General features: G+C 45.6%; 1 protein-coding gene across 1 annotated transcript in view; it reads right to left on the reverse strand.

The window, feature by feature from the left end:
- The window catches only part of LOC144762279 (potassium voltage-gated channel subfamily KQT member 1-like), an 862,620-nt gene that overhangs the window by 57,616 nt on the left and 782,470 nt on the right, over positions 1-22,534 (reverse strand). Inside the window, exon 7 of the mRNA XM_078647419.1 lies at positions 13,115-13,225. Within this exon, the coding sequence (XP_078503545.1) occupies positions 13,115-13,225 (111 nt within the window). The remainder of the gene's footprint in view (positions 1-13,114; positions 13,226-22,534) is intronic.

Here is a 22,534-nt window from a genome sequence, read left to right on the forward strand (position 1 = left end):
TTGGAAGTTCCATTGTGTACGACACCCTGAAGCAGCAGGCCTTGTAGAAAGACATAATCAGACAATCAAGACGAAACTAGCAAAGATTTGTGCAGAAAAAGGCGTGGATTGGATGGTAGCCTTGCCGGTTGCCCTCTTTTACATGCGTATGGTAGCTCATTCCAGAACAGGCCTATCTCCGTATGAAGTAGTTTTCGGTAGACCGCCAAATATGTGGGGTACGCCTATGCCTAAGAAAATAACTGATGTTGACAGTAACATGCTGACAGATTACCTGGCTTCCTTGATGTCTGCACTACTCTCTTGTCGTTCACAGGTTGCTGCCGCCTTCCCTGACAACACCCAGGTCAAGGAGCATGCCATAGTCCCTGGGGATTTCATGTTTGTCCGGAATTTTGATCGTTCAAGCCCCCTTGAGCCACGTTGGAAGACGCCGAAGTTGGTGTTACTGACCACGAGGACTGCTATAAAGATCGAAGGAAGAAAGGGATGGATTCACGCTCATCACTGCAAGAGATACTTTGGACAATCTGGAACTTTTGAAAAGAATAAAGACATTAAAGACATTAAAGACCTTGCGCCGCTTGCGCCGCCTTTGCTAGAAAAGACTCCACAGCAAGAGTATAGGTCTAAGTTACGATCTAGTAAGTCAGACGAGGTTTAATTGTTTAAGTCCACTCGGTGGTGAATCGGTTAGCCTAGATTTCTGACATGTATAAGATCACATATGACCATGATAAGAAGAGCATAATGAAAGAAAAGTACTGCAAGTTATTACGCAGTAGATGTATAGTTTCTTTGATTATTTTGTTTTTTTCTGTGTATCGTTATCATATGTGTAAGTTTAATACTACATGTTTTCTTTCCTCCTATTGCCTCACATATGCACTCTTCCCGTAATAACACTGTAGAGCATACATTCAGTGACCTGCCACCTCATGAACTGTCATATCGACTTGCCCTGCGTAACAATACTTTCATCCGAATGTTACACCGTTCTCATCAGACCAGCAATGCGACTGATTGCTGGGTATGTGGCCAACTGCCACCTTATCAAGAGACGAAGGGAGTTCTGCCCTTCTTCCCTTTACCGTTCTCCCACAATGGTTCGTGCGGAGCATGGTTTGCCTTAATGACGTAACTAGACAAAAAGTCCATAGTATACCTAAATGAATGGATATATGGAAACCTGAATAAAGTAATGAATGAGGCATGTTTTCCAGACCAAGACGCATTTCCCCAAAGGAAGGGAACTGATCTAGAAAATGAAGAGTACGAGCAAGGAAATGCATCTGTTAGTTTTATAATGCTGAACGCTCAGCCCATGCAAAATATAGGTCCACCATTTATTTCAGTCCTACCGGTAAAAGGTGATTTATGTGTTAGAAAGAAGGGTTCAGTACATATGGGACAAAGTGAATGTAAAGCTGTAATAGAGTTTAACGATAAAGGACAGTCTTCTTTCAAAACATCACGCCATACCTATTTCATTTGCGGTCAGACAGCCTATGTACAACTGCCCCCAGACTGGGGTGGGACATGTTATATAGCGTTCCTGCTGCCACCAGTCTTTCTGGCCCCATCCCATTATCATCGAGATTCACGACTAGAGCATGTTAGACAAAAGAGAGAGACCGATGCCTCAGAGATCGATCAGACTGAAACAGCTTGGGTGCAATATACAGATTTCAACAAAGGATTCTTTTTCTTCATAGGTCCCGTCCAAAACAGTAAACTGATACGCAGGTTAACAAGAACTCTGGAAGCAGTAGTGAATGTGACTGCTTCTGCTCTGGCGAATTTGACCCAGGAGCAGTCTGCCATGAGACTTGTTGTTCTTCAGAACCGCCTTGTTCTTGACGTCATCCTGGCGGATAGGGGCGGGGCTTGTAGAGTGACCAGCTCCAGTTGCTGCATTTTCATCCCTAATAACGCACCATCTGTGTACGCAGCGATAACAAGACTCCACAAGATTGCTCATGATATACATCAAGACCCAGGCTCATGGACTTGGTCCAGTTGGCTCTGGGGTGTAATATCGGCTTGGGGATGGAAAGTGTTGTCGTTCCTAGGAATGATACTGCTTATGATATTCGGTTGCTGTCTCTGTCTGCAGTGTGGCCCGGCCATTTGCGGCCTGTGTGCGACTGCCTGTGTACCACATCCACGAGTACAAAGGATCAAAGATGAACAAATGATGCTGTATGATCAACTATACGGTCTCATGAATATAGATGTGTCCTGAAGGGTAAAAGTAGGGGACAAGGAGGGAATGAGGAAAATGATATTTTGCCTGACCAATATGTCCCCTGCGTGTACCCTATGTTTCATGTATGTGCATGTCATCCATGCATTTTCCCTTAAGTGGCCTGAATCACAAGGCCTCTGCATTTACGTCCTGCATTAGGATGCCAGTCTTCAAGTCTCCCATGTAAGAAATATTAAGTTAGCATTTAAGGCCCATGTATTTGCATTGTGCACTTTTAAATAAATCACAACAAACCCATTTTGTGGTTCAGCCTGAGCCCGTCTCTGAATTAAGGGTTTTCATGGCTCAGACACTCTGAGAGCTGCAGTTACGTATCCCTGACCTCGCATACTTCTGGCTCAGCCGAAAGGGGTGCCAAGACAGTGTTTTGCAAAATAGTTATCTGCTTGTTGTACAGAATCACATTCCTGCCCAGTGAAAAAGGTAAACAGAACCCGTCTTCGGAGATAGGGCCTAGCTTTCCTGTCTCTGTTTAAATGAAATTACTGTACTTGCATCTGTAGAAAGCTCACAGCCCCCATGCAATGAACGAAGAAATATATGCCCTTTCTGTCTTTCAGTGATGAGCAACCTTTGCTTCAGATAATACATCCCCGGACTCAAGATATCAGATAATACCAGACGTGCTGGTCGCCCTGACACTGAAGGCCTCTCTACTAGACTGAATGTCAGCTTTCCCCCCAGTCACACGTCAGTTGCACGTCATGATCAAGTTGCACGCACAAGTAGGGCAAAGTTCCAGACTGCCATGCAACCCCCTCCATGTATCCACCCACCTATGACTCCTCCTCTAATGCACACCCATATTCACGCCCACATGCTCTTATCTCTCTTTCTCTTGCTCTGCCTGGAGCGTTTCATCCTATGTACAAGATTGCACGTATAAATATGTAATCAGAAAATAATGTTTTAGAAGACCCTTCCTAAACCTTAGAGGTGATGGAACAGATTCTCCCTTAACTCGAGTTATTGGAATAAAGCCCTTTCACTCGGATACCACGGACTCTGCCTCTCATTTACTGCATGATGCATTGTTTATGTATAGAAATTATGACAGGGTAATATTTTATTTACCACACCACCCCCTCATGTGGGGAATTGCGGAAGCGGTGCAGCTTTGCGGTGAGCTGTGCCGGTGGCTACTTGCGGGTAGATCGCCAGCTACAACCAGTGACACCCAGGAGCCCGAGGGTGGAGACCGAGAGGGCCAGTGGGGGCTGGGCAATATGAGTGCTCAGCCTCCTGACACAACAGATGGGGGAGTGCTGGAGTGGCATCCCCCTGCTCCTTCCGGAACAGACATGAGCTGCTCTTGAGTGCTGGGACGGGCTCACGGTTGGGGGAGGGGAGACTCCAGGGCTAGTTCTGCTTCTCACCTACTGACTGGGCCAGGACACAGTCATTCGTCTCACTCCCTTAGCCCCCCTAGGAGTTGTGCAGCACCACATATTTGGTGGTATATCTAGAAGCCTCTCCTCCACCAGAGGAAATGCTAGACACCATTCTCGATGCCATAGGCTCCAGACACAATGCCCTGGAGTCCAAGATTGCCTCACCAATAGTGGACCTGGGCCTATTGTGAGACAAACAGCATAAAATGGCAGACCACCTCAAGATAGTGGAAATTGATCTAGAAACAGTGGGGCCTGAGCACAGAGCTCGTGCAGCCAACTTAAACAATATGACAGGGAGGATTAAAATACTGAAGACCCAGATTGACGACCAGGAGAGCAGGGCCAGGCGGAATAACATCAGGGTGATTGGATTGCCGGAGCTCATAGAGGGGTCTTCAATGATCACCTAGCCAGAAAAATTGCTGCAGAAGGTGCTCACACCTGAGGATCTGACACAACATTAATGCCCTTGAAAGAGGACATGGACTATTAGCTAAGCCACCAAGCCTGTGGTGGACCAGTGATAGCACAGTTGCGCTACAACAGGGTTCGGGATTTTATACTCTGGCAGGCACGTACTACTCGCCCCTTCATAGTGAACAATATGCCTGTCTCCATTTTCTCTTATTTCACATCAGCACTGCAGCGATAGCAGACACTATTTTTGGCTGCAAAATAGGGAATGAGAGAGCTGGAAATGAGCTATGAGCTTCTGCTGTTGCCGGCTGAGATACATGTCCAAGTGGATGGAAAATCTAAATTGTTTACTACACCGGAAGAGACGTGGCAGCTTTTGACACGTATGACTTAGGGGGCTGCACCTGCCTGAACCCTCCAGTGGCAGGTATTCAATGACACAAGGGCTCTCACCGACCATGTCAAGGCAAGGTTTGTCCCATGCAGCAGCAGGCACAGGAAGGCAGGAGAGATGCAGTAGCGGCACTGTTACAGGGTGAGGAAGGAGTGGGAGATTCCTAGAGCTCGAATGAGGAGGCCCACTTGATCATAGGCAGTCCCACTGGACCAGAGACAAGATTGCAGTTGCGACAAGTTACTTTGGGCATGGCGGATGAAATAATATGACCTTTGACTTTAGGTATTTCCCAATGTTCATAAGCATCAATATACCATAACAGGTAGAATTCCACCCATACAGCCATTATGTTATCGCCATAAGAATATAAAGGGGGCGGAATATCTTACATGATTGCCCTGGGCGAGGGCCTCATGATGGGTCTGACACTATGTGCTATCTAGTGGCACCAGGAGTGCTGCATGGACCTGGGGACCTGCCGGCCTCTGCTACCACACCAAGTTACAGTGGGATTTGAACAGTTTGAACAATGCATCACAACGTGATCCTCCGGCGGGGGGTACAGTTGGAGATTGTTGAAGTGGTTCTTGATTATATTGTATGGTTACTTCCCTCACCTGCTGATGAAATTACAGAAAGTGGGTTGCTGAATGGGGGAGCACAACCCAAAGTATTGGATTCATGGTGGGATACGTGATGACAAGCACATGCTCCAATATTCAGTTTCACACCTGGAATGCACTGGGCCTTAATTCCCCAACTAAGAGATACAAATTTCAGATCTACATAAAACATCGAAAAGTGCAAGTGGCTATGCTGCAGGAAACACACCCCACCAAGTCATAAGGGTTGACACTCCAAAAGAGGTAGAGGGTAGGGTTTACCACAGAAATTACTCAGCTTTTGCCCGAAGAGTACTTATCTTGATCCTACCAGGGGTACCTTCCTGGTGCAAATCGAGGAACTAGATGCAAAGGGGCATTACAATGTGCTCGGGGGGACTCGAGGGAAGGGATGTGGCACTAATATACCTTTACACCCCAAATTCAGACAAACTTGCCTTCCTGAGAGCGATGGCACCTCACCTCACTACACTCCTAAGTTAACCTTGGGTGGTGGGGGTTTTTTAATTGTATTGCGACCCCATCTCTTGGTAGATCCCACCCTCTTTTAGTGACTGAGGCCTTCCACGATTGAACACAGGAGTGGGAACAGACAGATGTATGGAGAACACATAACCCCCAGCAGAGAGACCTATCCGTGCGACTGGATGTGTTTCTTGGTATGGGATCCTTGAGTCATGGTGTGGAGCACCCCAAATATCTGACTAAAACCTTCCAAAATCACAAACCACTCCTGTTGGTGCAGCACTGGGAGACCCCACAGGCTGCTTATACCAACCTGGAAGCTTAACCCAGAGACCTGGCGAACTAGGTATTTAGGAATACTCTGGCATCCACTATTCAGCATTACTTTCCAGAGAATGAGGAGATCACCGCTTCTGACCTAATGGAATGGGAGGCTTTCAATGTAGTGGTCAGAGGCATTGCATCGTGGAAGTCATCTGGATCAGGGGGCAATTGCTGAAAGAAATTGTTATAGCAGTCACAATTGGTGGACCGATTGGAGATGGAAGACCTCTAAAACCCTGTAAAATGCCTGCAACTGCCACCAGCAAAAGAAAACCTGCTAGATTTAATGGAAAGACTGCTTAGGTATGATTATTGGCAATAAATTGCCAAAGCCCATAGCGAATGGGAAAAAAGGCACTCTGCACACCTGACATGCCAACCTGTCGCACAGCTGGCCCCAAATCGTGACTGTTTCAGGACCCGACTGAGTCCAGGTAAATACCCAGGGTGAAATTAATACTGAATGTATAAGGCACTCTCCCTCCCACTCCCCCCCCCCCCCCCCTGGACCACAGCCCTCAGGCTTTGAATACTTATGTCCTGAATGCTTGGACAGTGAGAGAGGGGGAGACTGCAACAGCATTGGGAGAGGATATCCAAGTACAAGTGGTGTGAGGAGCAATAAAATCTCTAGCCCGGGACAAAACCCCTGGCACAGATGGTTTGCCCATCAGGTTTTATTACACAGACAGTGATATATTAGCCCCAAGGCAGACCAAAATCCATGTTACTGCCCAAGGCCAGGGGACTCTGCCCCCACAGTGTGCGAGGCCCTCTTGGTACCACTTCAAGCAAGGAAGTGAGGAGGATCTTGTTTCCCCCTATAGACCTCTTTCAATCCTAAATGCGGATGACAAAATCCTTGGTCAGATCGTGGCCACTACGCTCTGACCCCACGTCCAGGGCCTCAAACACTCGAATCAGTCTGGATTTATCCTGACCCATTGCACGGCTCCAAACATAAGGCAATTGATACATGTCCTCCATTCTCCTGCTACGACCAGCCCCAGAGCTCTGGTGCTGGTAGTGGAAAAAGCTTTTGATTCTTTTCGATGAGAATACTTGTAAACTCTCATGACAAGTATGGGCTTGGGAAGGGGTTTCCTCCTATAAATCAAGCTCCTCTATACTGACCCAGTAGCTCAGCTTTACACTGGGTACCTCATATCAGAAGCCTAAGACATCGAAAGAGGTACTAGGCAGGGTTGTGCTCTATCCCCGGTGCTCTTCGCACTAGCAGTAGAGGCTTTGGTGCTCACACTCCAGCAGGGCTGGTCCTACTGGGGACTTCCTATAGATAATGACATTATGTACATCTCACTGTATGTGGATGATCTGCTGCCCTATCTAAGAGGGGAGCGCACTGACATCAAAGGTTCTCTGGTGGGGCTCGCTAAGTTTGGAGCAGTATTGGGCCTTCCGGTGAACTGGGACAAGACCCATAAGTATCTGGTCCATGATCCTTTGACAGACAACTAAACATAGAGGGAATCTTATATTGGGAACGCTGTATCTTCCATTACCTGGGAGTGAGGATCTATTGATCGGATAGTCATCTACTGGAGGGTGATCTACTAGCAGCAACTGCCTAGGAAGTGATGAGAGCTAATTCTCATTACAAATTATCAATCAAACAAAAGATAGATTCATCGAAGATGTTTTTGCACTTCCCTCAACTGATTACAAGAGCTTAGACTGAAGTGCAGCATGAAGTGATACAACATTTTAGGTCCTTTGCCTCATAGCGGTGGCTGACCTGTACTGGCAATGGAAGGGTGGGTTCTATCAGGAACCTAGGGCCCAGATGTAGGTAAATCATATTTACCGACTCTTAAATACCGAATTTTACCGATTCGGTATTTAAGAGTCGGTAAATATGAAGGGGGGACATGTAGGACAATCCAGATGGTTTTTTTCCGAATCGGAAAAATTCGGTATTTACCGATTCGGTAAATACCGACCGGTAATGCCCATTCATTCCTATGGGCTTTGAAGCCCATAGGAATGAATGGGCATTACCGATTCGGTATTTACCGAATCGGTAAATACCGACTTTCACAAGGGTGCAGGGGGTGTCACTTTGACACCCTCTGGCACCCCCAAAAGAGGCTCGAGTGTCATGTGGCAGGCAAACATGCCCTAAGGGCAGGTCTGCCTGTCATATGGCATAGGTGTGCATGCACACATGTGCATGCACACCGGAATCGGTATTTTACCATCAAATGGATTTGATGGTAAAATACCGATTCGGTAAGGCTTGTGGGACTCAGAAGAGTCCCACCTACATATCAAATTTACAGATTCGGTAAATATACCGATTCGGTATTTTACAGAATCGGTAAATTTACCGATCGGTAAATTTACCGATTCTGTAAAATAGAGTGCCCTACATCTCAAATTCCAATTACCGGTCGGTAATGGCCGAATTTGTCCGTTACCGACCGGTAATTGGCCACCTACATCTGGCCCCTAATCTTTCACTCTCTCCTTGAAATGTATGGGGACCATTTAGTGCAGAAACAAAGGTCAAGTATGCCGCTCTGAAATGTACCCAATTCTTCAACGGTACCAGTAATGTAGCCTACACACTGCAGAGACAAGGTTGTGCTTACAAAGACCACTGGCTAACACCAAAAACGATACTCCAGTAAGCATCATACAGTGCATTGCACAAAAACAAATACATGTTCATTAAGGCACTTGAGAGCTTCTTAGCAGAACTAGAGTGCTAGTGGATGCATTTTTTCAACGTCTAACTGTCAAATACACTTTTGAATTTTGTTGAAGATATGTACATCTCAGAGTTGAGAAAGACTTAATGTCAGGGACTGCTGGGTACCCTTTAGGATTGCACAAGGAAAGGTCGCTTCCTCCTAGTGCCCACTGTGATATCCTGCACAGACCAATATTGTGTAAGGCGACAAGTATCTTCTTTTGAGGGTCAGAGCCAGGAGTATAAAACCGAATTGGAAAAAACTCTCCTTTCGCAATCTTAGTAGATCTTGTTCCATAATGTAGATTGTGTATGTAAATAACCAGCAAGGCATCAAACTCCCTTCATATAAGAAAGGAGAAAGAAGCATAGCAGGGTAATACGTTTAGAGACAGATCCCAAAGACTGATCCAAATATGCTGGGAAAAATCAGGGACAACGGTGTATAGCAAGGTGGCATTGAACACCCCCCCCCCCCCAAAACAATTCCAAATCACGGAACGAAATGCGTTGGAATGCCTCTACCAGTGTTAGTTTCTTCCTTTTATAGGCCAGAAACAGGAAGAGTTTCTTCCACATCTTGGCCTGGTAACATCATGTCATAACCAACAATGAGACCACCATCTTGGATTTAACATTTTATGTGGTCAAGCTTTGCCTTCCAATGGGATCTCCTGGCACTCATGGTCACCCAAAGTAGCAGAAGCCCAAGTTCGACATTCTGTGCACCATGTAGTAATCTGGGGGTCAGCTGCCACCACCAGCACGACACACCATGCTACCCGTAAGGAACTCGTTCATGTTCCCATGGGGCGGAGGCACTGGAAAGACTCCGACAAACAGAAGTCCACGCTATGAAAATGGCACAACAAACAGCGAAGTGCTGAACAGGGGGTGCATTCAAAACTAATACTCCTCTAAAGCTGCATAAACTGGAGTAAGTTCAAACTTTTTCTTTAACTCTGGGCACAAACAAGATACTTCCAGTGTTCTTATCTTGGTACATCTCTTGTGATGTACTTGAAATTCTGATTCATTGCCCCAAACAATGTCATCCTAGTCACCTCAAACCTTGAGCGAATAAGTCTTTGCCAAATGCGTTTCATCCATCTGCTAGTGCCTTCTGAATTGCACTCATTATTTATATTTTCTACAATGCAATTCAGGATGTTGTGAATCCGAAGGCTATGCAACCAGAAAATCATTTAATACATCAGGCATATAAAGTTTTGGATCCATGCATGACCGTCATTCAAGAAATTTAGAAGCTCACATGGTGGACATACCATGCTTTAAATCAATGTTTGTAGGAGGTAGAGCCTTCTAGGCTCATGATGGTCTGAGTTGTGGAATGCACCCCCCTTCATGTAAGGCAATGCCATTCCCTGCTGTGATCCAGGAAAAAACTAAAATCTTACATGTTACAAGCATCAGGATAGTCATTTGCAACACTGGTATGAAGAGACACACAAGGGTAGCATTCAGGTATACATTCAGTCTATCGGAATTCTCCTGAGAGGGATCTTAGATCACTAAATGAGAATCTATTGGACCTTTCCCAGACTTACACAAGTACTATAGTAGGCATGCAATTGCAAATGGCCGAAAGCCACTTTTGGAACCTTCTCCCTTTTGATATAAAACAACTACAAAGCCAAGACCTCTCGAAGAAAAATTAAAAACCTTTTCTTAGCCTTGACTAATTGCACTCAGATACTCAAGTGTCGGGATACTGATTAGCTAAGGTTTTTTTTAAGTGTACTGGAACTGAAATGTAAGTAGACTAGTCACTGTCAAAGCACCTTTGTGTGTGCCATGTGCTACCCTTTGCTTTATAGAAAACATTCCACAATATAATTCACATACATAGAATGTGTTGTCATGGACGATTCCATTAATACCATACATTGTATTGAGGTATGTTACACAAAGGCAATCCAACAACACCCTACCAAGAGGAACCTAAGAATCAAAGTTATAGGAGACGGCAGGGATTTCACCAATACTGTCAGTAGATGTACATTGCAGGAGAACAAATACAAAGGTCAATTCACCTGCACTATGTATCAGTTGCTAACACCCTGTAGTCTCCCAAGAGGACAGTAGTCACTCTCCACTCCTGATATGTAGGTGAATCTTGCTCTGGGCTAGTGGGCAATTAAAACACAGTGGAGCCATGTTGTAATTAAAAGAAGTCCAGTAGTCCAGGTGTAGATTAGGTAGAACGATTTATTAAGTTGTTATCATGAAGAGCCCCACCAGGAGCAGCCTTCCAGCTGGTCAGCCCATTCTCCAACCCACTCTCTAAAAGCTCAAACATTCCACAGCATCACCACACACCAACATTCCTCACCCCAGTCACACTGGCTGAGCAACAGGTATAACATATCTCCCTTGTTTACAAACAAATCTCCAACATTCCACAGCATCACCACACACCAACATTCCACATACCAGTCACACTGGCTGAGCAGCAGGTATAACAAGCCCCCTCTGTGGACTTGCAAGACAGCAATGAGAGAAACATGCTAATACCAGAATGCGTAGAAATAAGACAGAATTTGACCAAATGTAACTCTATATAATCACAGCTTCTTATCAGAATTGCTTATCATATACAAAGATTTAAACACCTAGGGCCAGATGTAGGTCACCAAATACCGGTCGGTAACGGCCGATTTCGGCCGTTACCGACCGGTATTTGGTGATTGAGATGTAGGGGGCCTATATTTTACAGAATCGGTAAATTTACCAATTCGGTAAATTTACCGATTCTGTAAAATACCGAATCGGTATATTTACCGAATGGGTCAATCCATATGTAGGTGGCACTGGAAACAGTGCCACAGGCCCCTAAGAATTCGTTATTTACCATGTAATACTATTGCATGGTAAATATCGAATTTCTGTGTACATGCACATCTGTGCATGTACACCTGTGCCATGTGACACACATACATGTCTGTGGGCATGTATGTGTGTCACATGGCACACAAGCCTGAATCTGGGGTGCAACAGGGTGTCAAAGTGACACCCTGTCCCCCTTGTAAATTCGGTAATTTTACCGAATCGGTATTTACCGATTCGTTAATTGACATTGGTTCCTATGGGCCTCATGGCCCACAGGAATCAATGGCAATTACCGAATCGGTAAATATCGATTCGGTAATTACCGAATGTTACAGATTCGGTAAAAAATTCGGTAAATATACCTACATTGCATTTACCGATTTGTAAATACCGAATGGGTAAAATTCGGTATTTATGAATCGGTAAATCCAATTTACCTACATCTGGCCCCAAGATATCAGTTTTCAGTTCATCCTCCCCCTTTCTCATCATTTCTCTCCTTTGGCATAACTTTCCAAATTGCGAGTTGCCTCCTTTTACTTGACATAATCTTTGGCCTTTCTTCTTATTTCTGCAACCCTAGATCATCCTTGCCTTTTGCACAAAAACCCCACAAAGTGTGCAGAGCTAAACCAAAGGTGGAAAGCAAGCACTCCTGGTCCCCTCACCCTATACTATCTATAACCCATCTTTATTATCATACAAGCACTCATTGATCCTATGTATTATAGTACTTACTTTCACTATATACATCCGATGCTTATATAAGAAACCTTTCTCATAATGTTCGATTAAAATACTGGTCAAACCAAGGTCTAACCACAGAGAAAATCCTGCAGTCCGTGTAGTAATTTCTAGTCACTGTTTCCAACTTTTGATCCTTTCCTGTTCAATTGCAAAGCAGAAAACTCACTGTTCCACTGGGGAAAAAAATCAGGTGTGTATCCAGCATTTGCTGCGTAGGTGAAACCAACCAGGGCCCACTTCAAAAAGACTCTGAAAACACAAGCATTCCACTGTGTTGAAATCATGACCGCAGATCCAACATTCACCAGATGAGCCTTTCTCTCTCCAAGCCAAAAGTTCAGAAAATAAAATACAATTGTAACTGGTGGGTTGATAGACTTCGCACACAAAACTAGCTTCATGAGAACAATATGATGTAAGAAACGACATCATTTTCTTGATTCCTTGCAATTAAGCGATGGAATCTTGGGCTCTTTCTCTCTTTTTTTCTATTTTAATCATGTCAGTGAATATGAAGCACAAGCCAACCACGGTGAATCAGGGCACTGTACAGCCAACAGGAAATGAAGAGCCATACAGTTAGATACTGCAAACTCGACAATAGGAAGAAAGGTAACACAAACATATCAGTTTTGAGATGCATAAAATGTTTCATATGGAATATTTAATGTTAAAAATGGGAATTGCAATTGGTTATTAATGTGATTATGTCCAAACTCCTACAGACATTTTGAAAGCTAGGGTACATCTGTATTTCCATAACACATGTATTTTTCATTTGTTGATATAGATCTTAATTTCCAGTTCAAAATGTGGGGAGAGGGGGGTCTGTCTTTAACTTTACAAATGACACTTGAGTTTATTGAGCAATCTAATGACAGAGGATTTGAGGTGCTTCTTCTAAGGAGGACTTACCGCTGGAAGAGCGAAGAAAGAGATAGCAAATACTGAAAAGCAGGAAGCTATGGTTTTCCCAATCCATGTTTGTGGTACTTTGTCGCCGTAGCCAATAGTGGTGACGGTTACCTGCATTACAAGGAAGAAGAAAATTGTTGTTGGAAAATATATATTTGTGAATAGGAAGAAGATGCATATAAAGCAGCAAACACCATACTAAATCTGCACAAAATAACAACCAAATAAGTTCTGATTAAGCAAAAAAGTTGAAGCTGAACTGTGTACTACATTATAATTTTGGGTTTCACTCAAAACGTCAGATTCGTGAGGAAGAAGAAGCTAACATTATTTCACAGGACTAAGCCAGCGTTTAATTTGTAAAATAAGTGCCAGGGACCTGACCAGGAGGCCACTGCAGCTTGCACCACCCATCGCCCTTGTCATCGCTGCCAAAACAACTACTATCCATCTCTCTCGCCTGCAAGTACGACGGTTCAGATTAGTTCAGGTCCCCAAAGCTAAAGGAATGGCTGGGAGAAAGGTATTAGTAATATTAAATGTATATTGTATTTATAAACAACCGTTTTTTTGTTCATTTCTAAATTATATGATCAGCGCCACCATGTAGCAGACTGTCATAAATACGGTGTTGAAAATTAAGTGCTGGTGCTGAGCGCTGGAAACCACCGGCTCAAATTAAGCACTGATTCCAAACCACTATGTAAATATCATTGCATATTGAGTTAGTTCCGTCGGTTTCCTGCTTACATGAGTAATATTACATTTTAAATGTTCATAGATAATTAGGACCATAGCTCTAAACATAGGAACACTCATTCACTGCCATACTAGGTGGATACCATTTGATCCAGTTTTGTTGGATCGAGAATACCCTGCTATATGGAATACCAGAGCTATGATGCATGTTTGCAAGGAGTTTTCACAGTGACAAAAAATTACCATTTTTTTAAAAAGAAAAACCTTTTGTATGGAAATCTGTGTTAAGCATGAGGACGATTTACCAATCCCAAAGGAGAGATCACAAGAAAACTATAATTCTTTAGAGGAAGGAACCGAATTGAAATTACAATTATAAAGCACTTACTAGCTCTGACAAGGCGTTGCAGTGCTCTACAGCGAGTAGTATGCCTCCGGTGAGCATACAATTAGATGTCAGTCCATTGGTTATAGGGATTAGTCCTTTGCTTTCAAAGAAACCATTCAATGAATTGACTCCAGTTTCTATGTTGTACATTAAGGACTTAGTTGTGCTCATTAGAGGGGGTTAAGTGAGACCCAAACAGTTGATGGAATAAACATATGCTAGGTTGTAGGGATATGGCTACAAAGAAAGGGAGTTTAAGATAGGCAGGTTATTTAGAGTTTTCTACAAAGATATGAGGCATGCAGAAGGTAGAAGAGAAGGAGAGGGGCATTAAAAATAAAAATGTGAGGAAAGAATGTAAGTTTTAAAACAAGATAAGTTTTTCAACCAGGGTTTCAGCAATATAGCAGGGACGTTTTTGCACAGCATGGAGTCCGAGGATGTAAACGTAGAAAAAACACAAATGTTAAATTATACTGTAAAATAATATGGCTTTTACCAGTCTTTCTAGGGACACTAACTTTCGAGAGGTGACACAGTGCTTGTTGACCTAGGAAAGTGCTGCGCTCTGGTCCACACCCTAAAGAGGACTGGGCACCACAGGTCAGACATCACGGTCCGTAGACTGTGTCTTGTGGTCTCTCCATGACTGCCCAATATCCCATCTTCTGGATGGAAAACACAAAATACTTGCGGCTGTTTTTTATTTAGACAAAATGAATACCAACAAAGCAAGTGCTAGTACTTTTCTTTTGTACAGAAATGGCTAAATATATTATCCTTTTTATGCCTTTTCTTGAAGAGTAATAACTATTTTTAACTGTTTAAGTGTGTTTTTAATTTTATTGGCTGTTTGGAAAGGATGGTATCAAAAATTTAATAAAACTGAAATAAAATAACAAGCTTCTGATATTCTGAGTAACAAGGAGCTGTTTGATTAAAACACTGAGGGCTGGATTACAATGTCAGTCGGAGTTGCCTCTGACTGGCACCGACACCGTCGCAGTCTCGGGACCGACCATCCTCTGGCCAGCAGTACCGACACAGCAATTACGATCTGACAGCACATGGTGCAGTCACATACTCCCATTTCTCTATGAGAGCTTGTGCTGCAGCCACAAACCTGCTGTATCACAAGCTCCCAAAGGGAAATGGGAGATTCTGTTAATCTCAAGGTGCCTGACACACAGTGCAGGAATTAACAATGCCCCTCGGCTCCTAACTGGAGACCGCAGGGTGAAGGGGTCCCTGCTAGGTCCCTCCAAACTTGTTTTCCAACAGGCTTTCCATGTCAGAAAGCCCGGTATGGAAAGCCTGTCGGAAACCGAGCATCGTAATCCCGACGGCTGACCGCCGTCGTATAGGGATTACATGCCGATTCCGACTAGTCGAAGGGCTTCTTGACCACATAGGAAGCCAGCCGGAATGAACGTCCGGTTTCAATTCTGACCGGCTACATTGAAATTAGGCAGGTGGAATTGAAACCGCAATGAGGCTCAGAACGCCTCCGATCTGCGGTCAGAGGGTTTCCGACTCCCATTGTAATAAGGCCCAGAGTCTTAAAAGTGGCAGTGGCGTTTCTTAAATAAGTTTAAGAAATAGAATAAACAAAAAGATGGCTTACTGGGTTGGTGACCCTGATACAGAGATCTGATGTTGCAAAATGCAGGTCGCTTTTTGAAAACAGGACATCGTCGACTTAGCCTTTAAAAACAGCACTTTTTCATTGAGTAATAACAAAACCCTATTGGAAATAACTCTGTACAGACTCACTGGAATACCTGCGGATCCACCATTTAAGGAATGAAGTGCACACCCAAGCTTGGCAAGTCAAAACCATCACTTTTTAGGGTTAGGGATAGTGTCCCGTATGCAGTTAGCAGCATCTGCACTCCACTGGAGCACCAACCATAAAGGTTAACAGCTGTCATGGGGTGTTAGTTCACAAGATACGCCATTATGGTTTAAACGTTTGGGGAGTTTGCATCACATAGGCACACTGGTTGAGGTTAAGAAACTCCGGTAGTAAGGTACCCACAGGGACAATGGCAGTAGACACTAGGCATAGGACAGGCAGGGATACAGTTGAGACTATACAATCCCGAGGGTACTGACCTGGTGTACAAATGTCAATATATCATGCCCATGTGCGCTGAAACTGATATTCTGATGGTTCCAGAACCATGGTGAGTGCCTAGCGCTACCATACTGATTCTCCAGGCCTAAGGATGGGGGAATTCACATAACACCTCAAAACCTTTGGGAGCAATAAAAAGGTGCACACAACTCACCACAGCCTGGGGTTCAGGGACACAGTAGGCTGCTCCGATGAAAGCAGAAGCAGAGGTTTCTCCCCCTAGACCTGATTTTGTCTTACAGCAGATTATGAATCTTGAGCAGCTGGCTTGGGTGACCTCATGTTCCTGGAGCAGTCATAGCCCAGAGGGTCCTCTCAGATATTTAGGCTCTAAACATCACTGGCAGGCAGTCACTTCTCTTGGAGTTTGAAAGTCCTGCATCATTAGTCGGACAGTTCAACTACAGCAGTGATTTCTTCAGGATTGGTCCAGACTTCTGCACAGTCTGAAGTTCAGTTAGCAACCATTAAGGCCTATCGTTCAAAACAGTTATTCTCAGCTATACTTGTATGTATCATTTCTTGGATGTTGGAAAACCACCTTACATGTTAACATACCTAGTAGATATGGCCAGTCGTGGCCTCTCAGCTGCCCTGTACCTTTTTGATCTTGGGGGGCTTTTCCAATCCCAGAATGGCATAACCTTTGTGTGATCAACAATTACAGGGGTCATCCCTCACTACAGCTTCTCCTGGGTTAGGTTTGAGTTGTTATAATATTCATGACACCTTTTTTCTCTGAGTAATTTCTCCTCGTTTAGGGCAAACCATCATGTTGAGGCACAGTTTCTGTCATTGAAACCAGTTTATCTCTGTGGAATCTCTCCCCATCTTCACAAGAAACCTCAAAACCTGGCTCTTCGACAGAACCCCTCCTTGACGGACTGGAACCTGCGAAACTCTCCCCAGCGCCATGAGACCCTCACAGATGAGTAGTAGCGCTTAACAAACACGTAATTGATTGATTGATTGGAATCCTCCATTTGTCAGAGTTTATCCATAGAAAATATTATATTGATATGTTTGCACTGGAATGAGGCCTTGTGTATGTATTTGACAACCACCATACTTAAAAGCTAATACATAAGGTTCTTACCAAGAGTTACATGTCACATTTGTTTTAGATTGTTGATGAAGGATAATGACCTGGCTACACTATCCGGCTAGAGAGCCATAGTCATGATAAGGAGGTGCTTGAGTTAGACGGGAGGAGAAGCTCAGGGAAGTCCTGACGGACAAAGAATAGTTAGATTAATTGGAAAATTCAAAATTGTTCCCTAGAAACGCTAGTTTAGATTGAACAAATACAAGACACAATAGGTACCTTACATCATATTACCTAAAGACATCGTAATATCAGATGTATATTCAAGAATGCTGAGCCACAACTGCTGACCTCGTGCACTGGTTTTTGAATGTACCCTTCCAGAGACATCTAGGACTGATTTTCTCACTTACACAGGACAGATATCAGCAAAACAGATGCATGCACTCCAAGGCATGTCCACTGGGCATTTTAGTGCGAACACAGCATAGTGCTTAATTTGAACAGGTGGTTTCCGGTACTTGGCACCAGCACTTATTTGTCAACCGTGGCACTTATTGAAGTTTGCTGCACAGTGTTGCTGGTTGTCCAATTTAAGGACTAGCACAACAACAGTTGTTTATTAATTAAATATATACTGAAATCACTAACACTTGCTGCCCAAGCCATCCCTCTAGCTCTGGAGGCATGACAAAGTCTGAATTGTCACACTTGTAGGAGTGTGAAGGTAAGTTATTGTGTTGGTACTGTCATTGGCAGCGCTGGCAGGGGTAATGGGGTAATGGGTGGTGCCAGCTGCAGTGGCCGAGCATAATAAAATGGCATGTAAGTATATAAATCTCGTCTTCCACTTACCCAAGAAATAACTGGCTCTGTCATGCAAGTGGACACACCGCTGATGGGGTATGGAGTAGGGACATGTACTTGGATAACAGAGAGCAAGAGGTGGATGGACAGGGGTACCAACTGACCTTACAAGGCAAGCAACAGGGGTTGAAGCAGCACATTACACCACACAGGGCAAGTTGGATGGCAGTGCAGCACAACGGACCATAGAAAGCAATAGGGAGGTGAAAGGGCCATGCCCACGCACAACGGAGAGCAGAGGGGAAAGAGGCAAGGGCAGCAAGCTGACCATACCGAACAGACATGAGAGACAGTTGCAGTACAAAGGTCCGTGAAGGGCATTAGGGAGGGGGGAGGGGCACGACAATGGACCAGACAAGGCAGGAGGGAGAAGAGGGGTCTGCACATGGAAAACGGAGGGCAGAGGGCAGGGAAAGAACAGAAAGCTGGCCATAGAGGGCAGGCGGGGTGGGCACTGGAATCCCAACATACTATGGAGGGCAACAGTGAGACTATAATGACATACACACAGACAACAGAGGGAAGGTGGGAGGGGTCAGGGAGAGCAAGCTGACCACACAGGGAAGATGGAAGGGGCTGTGGAAGCACAGAAGAATATGCATGGCAAGTAGGGGGGGGGTTAGTGGAAGCACAATGGCAATGATGGGCAAGGGGGAGGGAGCAGGGGCACGCACCATGGACCATGGAAGACAGAGTGCAGGGGTAGGGGCTGGACACAGACAAGACAGGGCAGGCAGGGGGAGGGGCTTCACAACAGACCACTTAGGGCAGGCAGGAGGAGCAGTTGCAGCACACCAGAGCATGGAGGGCAGAAGGGAGTGGCAAAAAAGTGACCACAGAGGACAGGAGGGAGGAGATCAAGGCACAGAACTAGGACAGGCAGGGTGGAGGTGGCAGGGACACCTGGAACCCATCTGACCATGATAGGCAGGTGGGGCAGTGGCAGCTCAACAGAGCAGTCAAAGTAGATAAGAGGGTGGCAGGTCCAAGCACTATGGTGGGCATAAAGGAGGGAGAGGGGCATGCACACAGACATTGAAGGGACGGAGGAAGGAGAGTAGGGGCAGCAAGTTAAACACAGAGGCTAAGCAGGAGGGCAATGATGGGGCGCATGAATGGGCAACAAAGGGCAGGAGGAGTGGGCTTGGCCATCAAGCTAAATTGAGGGCAGTGGCAGCACATCAGACCATTTAGGGCAGGAGGCAGGGGGCTGGTGCATGGACTTGGACAACAAAGGGCAAGTTGGAGGTGGATGGTGCAGCAAGCTAACTGTTAAGGGCAGGCAGGTACAGTAGTGGCAGAACAACACTCACACATGACTGCAATAAGGGAGCAAGGGCATTGACTTGGACAATTGATGGCAAGCAGAAGGGAAGCAGAAGCAAGCTTGGTGGCGTCAGCACAATGCCAGGCCCTGTGTCCAACATGCCACTTTATGCATTGCAGTGAGCATCTCACATAGGGGCACATTAGGATGGCGGGCGGGCAAATCGGAAAACGGGACCGCCCGCCTTAAGGGCGGTGGTCCCGGCAGTGCAATTAGGATGTGCCCGCCACAGTGGCGGGCACATCCTGTATTTTCAGCATTGTGGCGGGCGGTGCTCTCTGCACCGCCTGCCACAATGCTGAAAATGCATTGCAGCATTTGCATAATGAAAGCGGCAGGCACCACACGGTGCCTGCCGCTTTCATTATGCAAATGCAGGGGGGTACCATAGGTAGCCTCCTGTGTGCACCCCCCTACTGTGCTACACTCTGGGGGCCCGCAGGGGGCCCCCAGAGTGAAGTCCGCCTGCCTTTCCGTGGCGGCATTGCCACCACGGAAAGGCATTGAAAAATGTCTATGCTAATATGGCTGGTGGCAGAGTGGGCTAAAGAACGGTGATGGATTAAACCCAGATCTTTTGACTGGGTGTGAGTGTTTGATTGATTCAGATGCTCCGTCCATCACCACCCCCTTTTGTACCGCTTTTGGCCGCCATAAGTGTGGCAGGGTATGCTCAGACGTGAGTCCCTTGCTCACTTTGCCACTGGATTCAAGCAAGCCGGGCTGAAGACGGCTGGAATGCCAGAAACCGATCCTCGGAAGCTTGTTTCCGGTCCAGGGAAGGCATGGCTTGGCAGTTCGGGCTGGACTGTTCCCATAAGGGACAGGGTCAGACTGATTTGCATATAGCCATGTCTGAACTGGGGTGGCAGAGTGGTCTAAAGAACGGTGATGGATTAAACCTAGATCTTTTGACTGGGTGTGAGTGTTTGATTGATTCAGATGCTCCGTCCATCACCACCCCCTTTTGTACCGCTTTTGGCCGCCATAAGTGTGGCAGGGTATGCTCAGACGTGAGTCCCTTGCTCACTTTGCCACTGGATTCAAGCAAGCCAGGTTGAAGACGGCTGGAATGCCAGAAACCGGTCCTCGGAAGCTTGTTTCCGGTCCAGGGAAGGCATGGCTTGGCAGTTCGGGCTGGACTGTTCCCATGAGGCACAGGGTCAGACTGATTTGCATATAGCCATGTCTGAACTGGGGTGGCAGAATGGGCTAAAGAACGGTGATGGATTAAACCCAGATCTTTTGACTGGGTGTGAGTGTTTGATTGATTCAGATGCTCCGTCCATCACCACCCCCTTTTGTACCGCTTTTGGCCGCCATAAGTGTGGCAGGGTATGCTCAGACATGAGTCCCTTGCTCACTTTGCCACTGGATTCAAGCAAGCCTGGCTGAGGACGGCTGGAATGCCAGAAACCGGTCCTCGGAAGCTTGTTTCCGGTCCAGGGAAGGCATGGCTTGGCAGTTCGGGCTGGACTGTTCCCATGAGGCACAGGGTCAGACTGATTTGCATATAGCCATGTCTGAACTGGGGTGGCAGAGTGGGCTAAAGAACGGTGATGGATTAAACCCAGATCTTTTGACAGGGTGTGAGTGTTTGATTGATTCAGATGCTCCGTACATCACCACCCCCCCCTTTTGTACATGCTAATATGGCTGGCGGTGTCTGATAGACACCGCCACCATGTTATCCCTTTTCCGCCCCACCCGCAAGGCGACCGGGGCAGAAAACAGGCGGGCGGTGTTTCCCACCGCTGCGGTCCCCTCCGCCATCGTAATATGGCGGGGGGAGAATGCAGGGAAGGATGTCGGGCGGATTGCCTCCGCCAGGGTGGACGGTGGCCACCGCTACCCTAGCGGAGGCAATCCGCCCGACATCCTAAATGGCCTCTTAATGTTAATAAAACGATAGAAATTCAAAGAAAAAAACAAAGGTTACAGGAACGTTATAGTTAGGAAATAGAATTAAAAAAGCCTTAGAAATTCTCTGAAGAAACAACGGTTACAGAGAAGTTATAGTTAGGCTCAGATGTTACTTGTATAAAGCCAGTGAAATTCATCAGTTATAGTTACATGGGCTAACTATAACTTATGCCCCGCAATGCACTGCTTATGACCTCACATATTGCATCACTTATGACAGTCAGTGACATCAATGATAACATTACAGAGGACATCTCAAATGATATCACTGATAACAGCATCTAGTGATTGTGAGTGTTTTCTAAACGTTTATGAGTGTTAAACATATACTAAGGTGCTAAAAATGTTAAATTACTATACTTTGTGTACTACTAATGAGTGATACAATTTCTAACATATATTATATGAGTGGCTGTTTTACTGTGTGTATGCATGTGTAGTGGATGCTAGAGTGGTTGTATAGGTGTGTGAGTGGGTATGTGAGTGACTGTATATATGAATAGGTGGGTGTGTGAGGACCTGTGTGGGTGAATAAGTGGGACTGTGACTAACTTTAGGGGTGTCACTAGCTGTATTGGTGAGTGGGTGAGTGGGTTTATGGGTGAGTGGCTGTGTGAGTGGCTGTATGGTGAGTGAGAGGGTATATGAGTGGCTGTAGGAGTGATTGGCTGTGTGAGTGGCCGTAAGGGTCTGTGAGCGGACATGTGAGAGGCTGTATTGGTGACTAACTGGCTGTGTGAGTGGCTGTGTGGGTGAGTGACTGTCTGTGTAAGTGGCTGTATGGGTGGCTGAGTGTGTAAAGTTGGTGAAATTGTAAGTGTCCCGGCTAGCAGAACTGCCATTCGTGTCCCCAGATGGTTTGACTCTCATTGCTCTAAGGCAGCAAAGAAGCTGAGGAAAGCTCTGGCAGCCAAACCAAGAATTCAAACCGAGGTATGTGTTTGTCGTAAAGAATATAAGTCAGCTCTGGTCAGACGGAAGGGTGCCCTGAAGGAGGAGGCTGGAGGGAGCTGAATGATTCAAGCACTCTTAGG

This window comes from Lissotriton helveticus, chromosome 1_1 (assembly GCF_964261635.1).
Source record: "Lissotriton helveticus chromosome 1_1, aLisHel1.1, whole genome shotgun sequence".
Classification (NCBI taxonomy): Eukaryota; Metazoa; Chordata; class Amphibia; order Caudata; family Salamandridae; genus Lissotriton; species Lissotriton helveticus.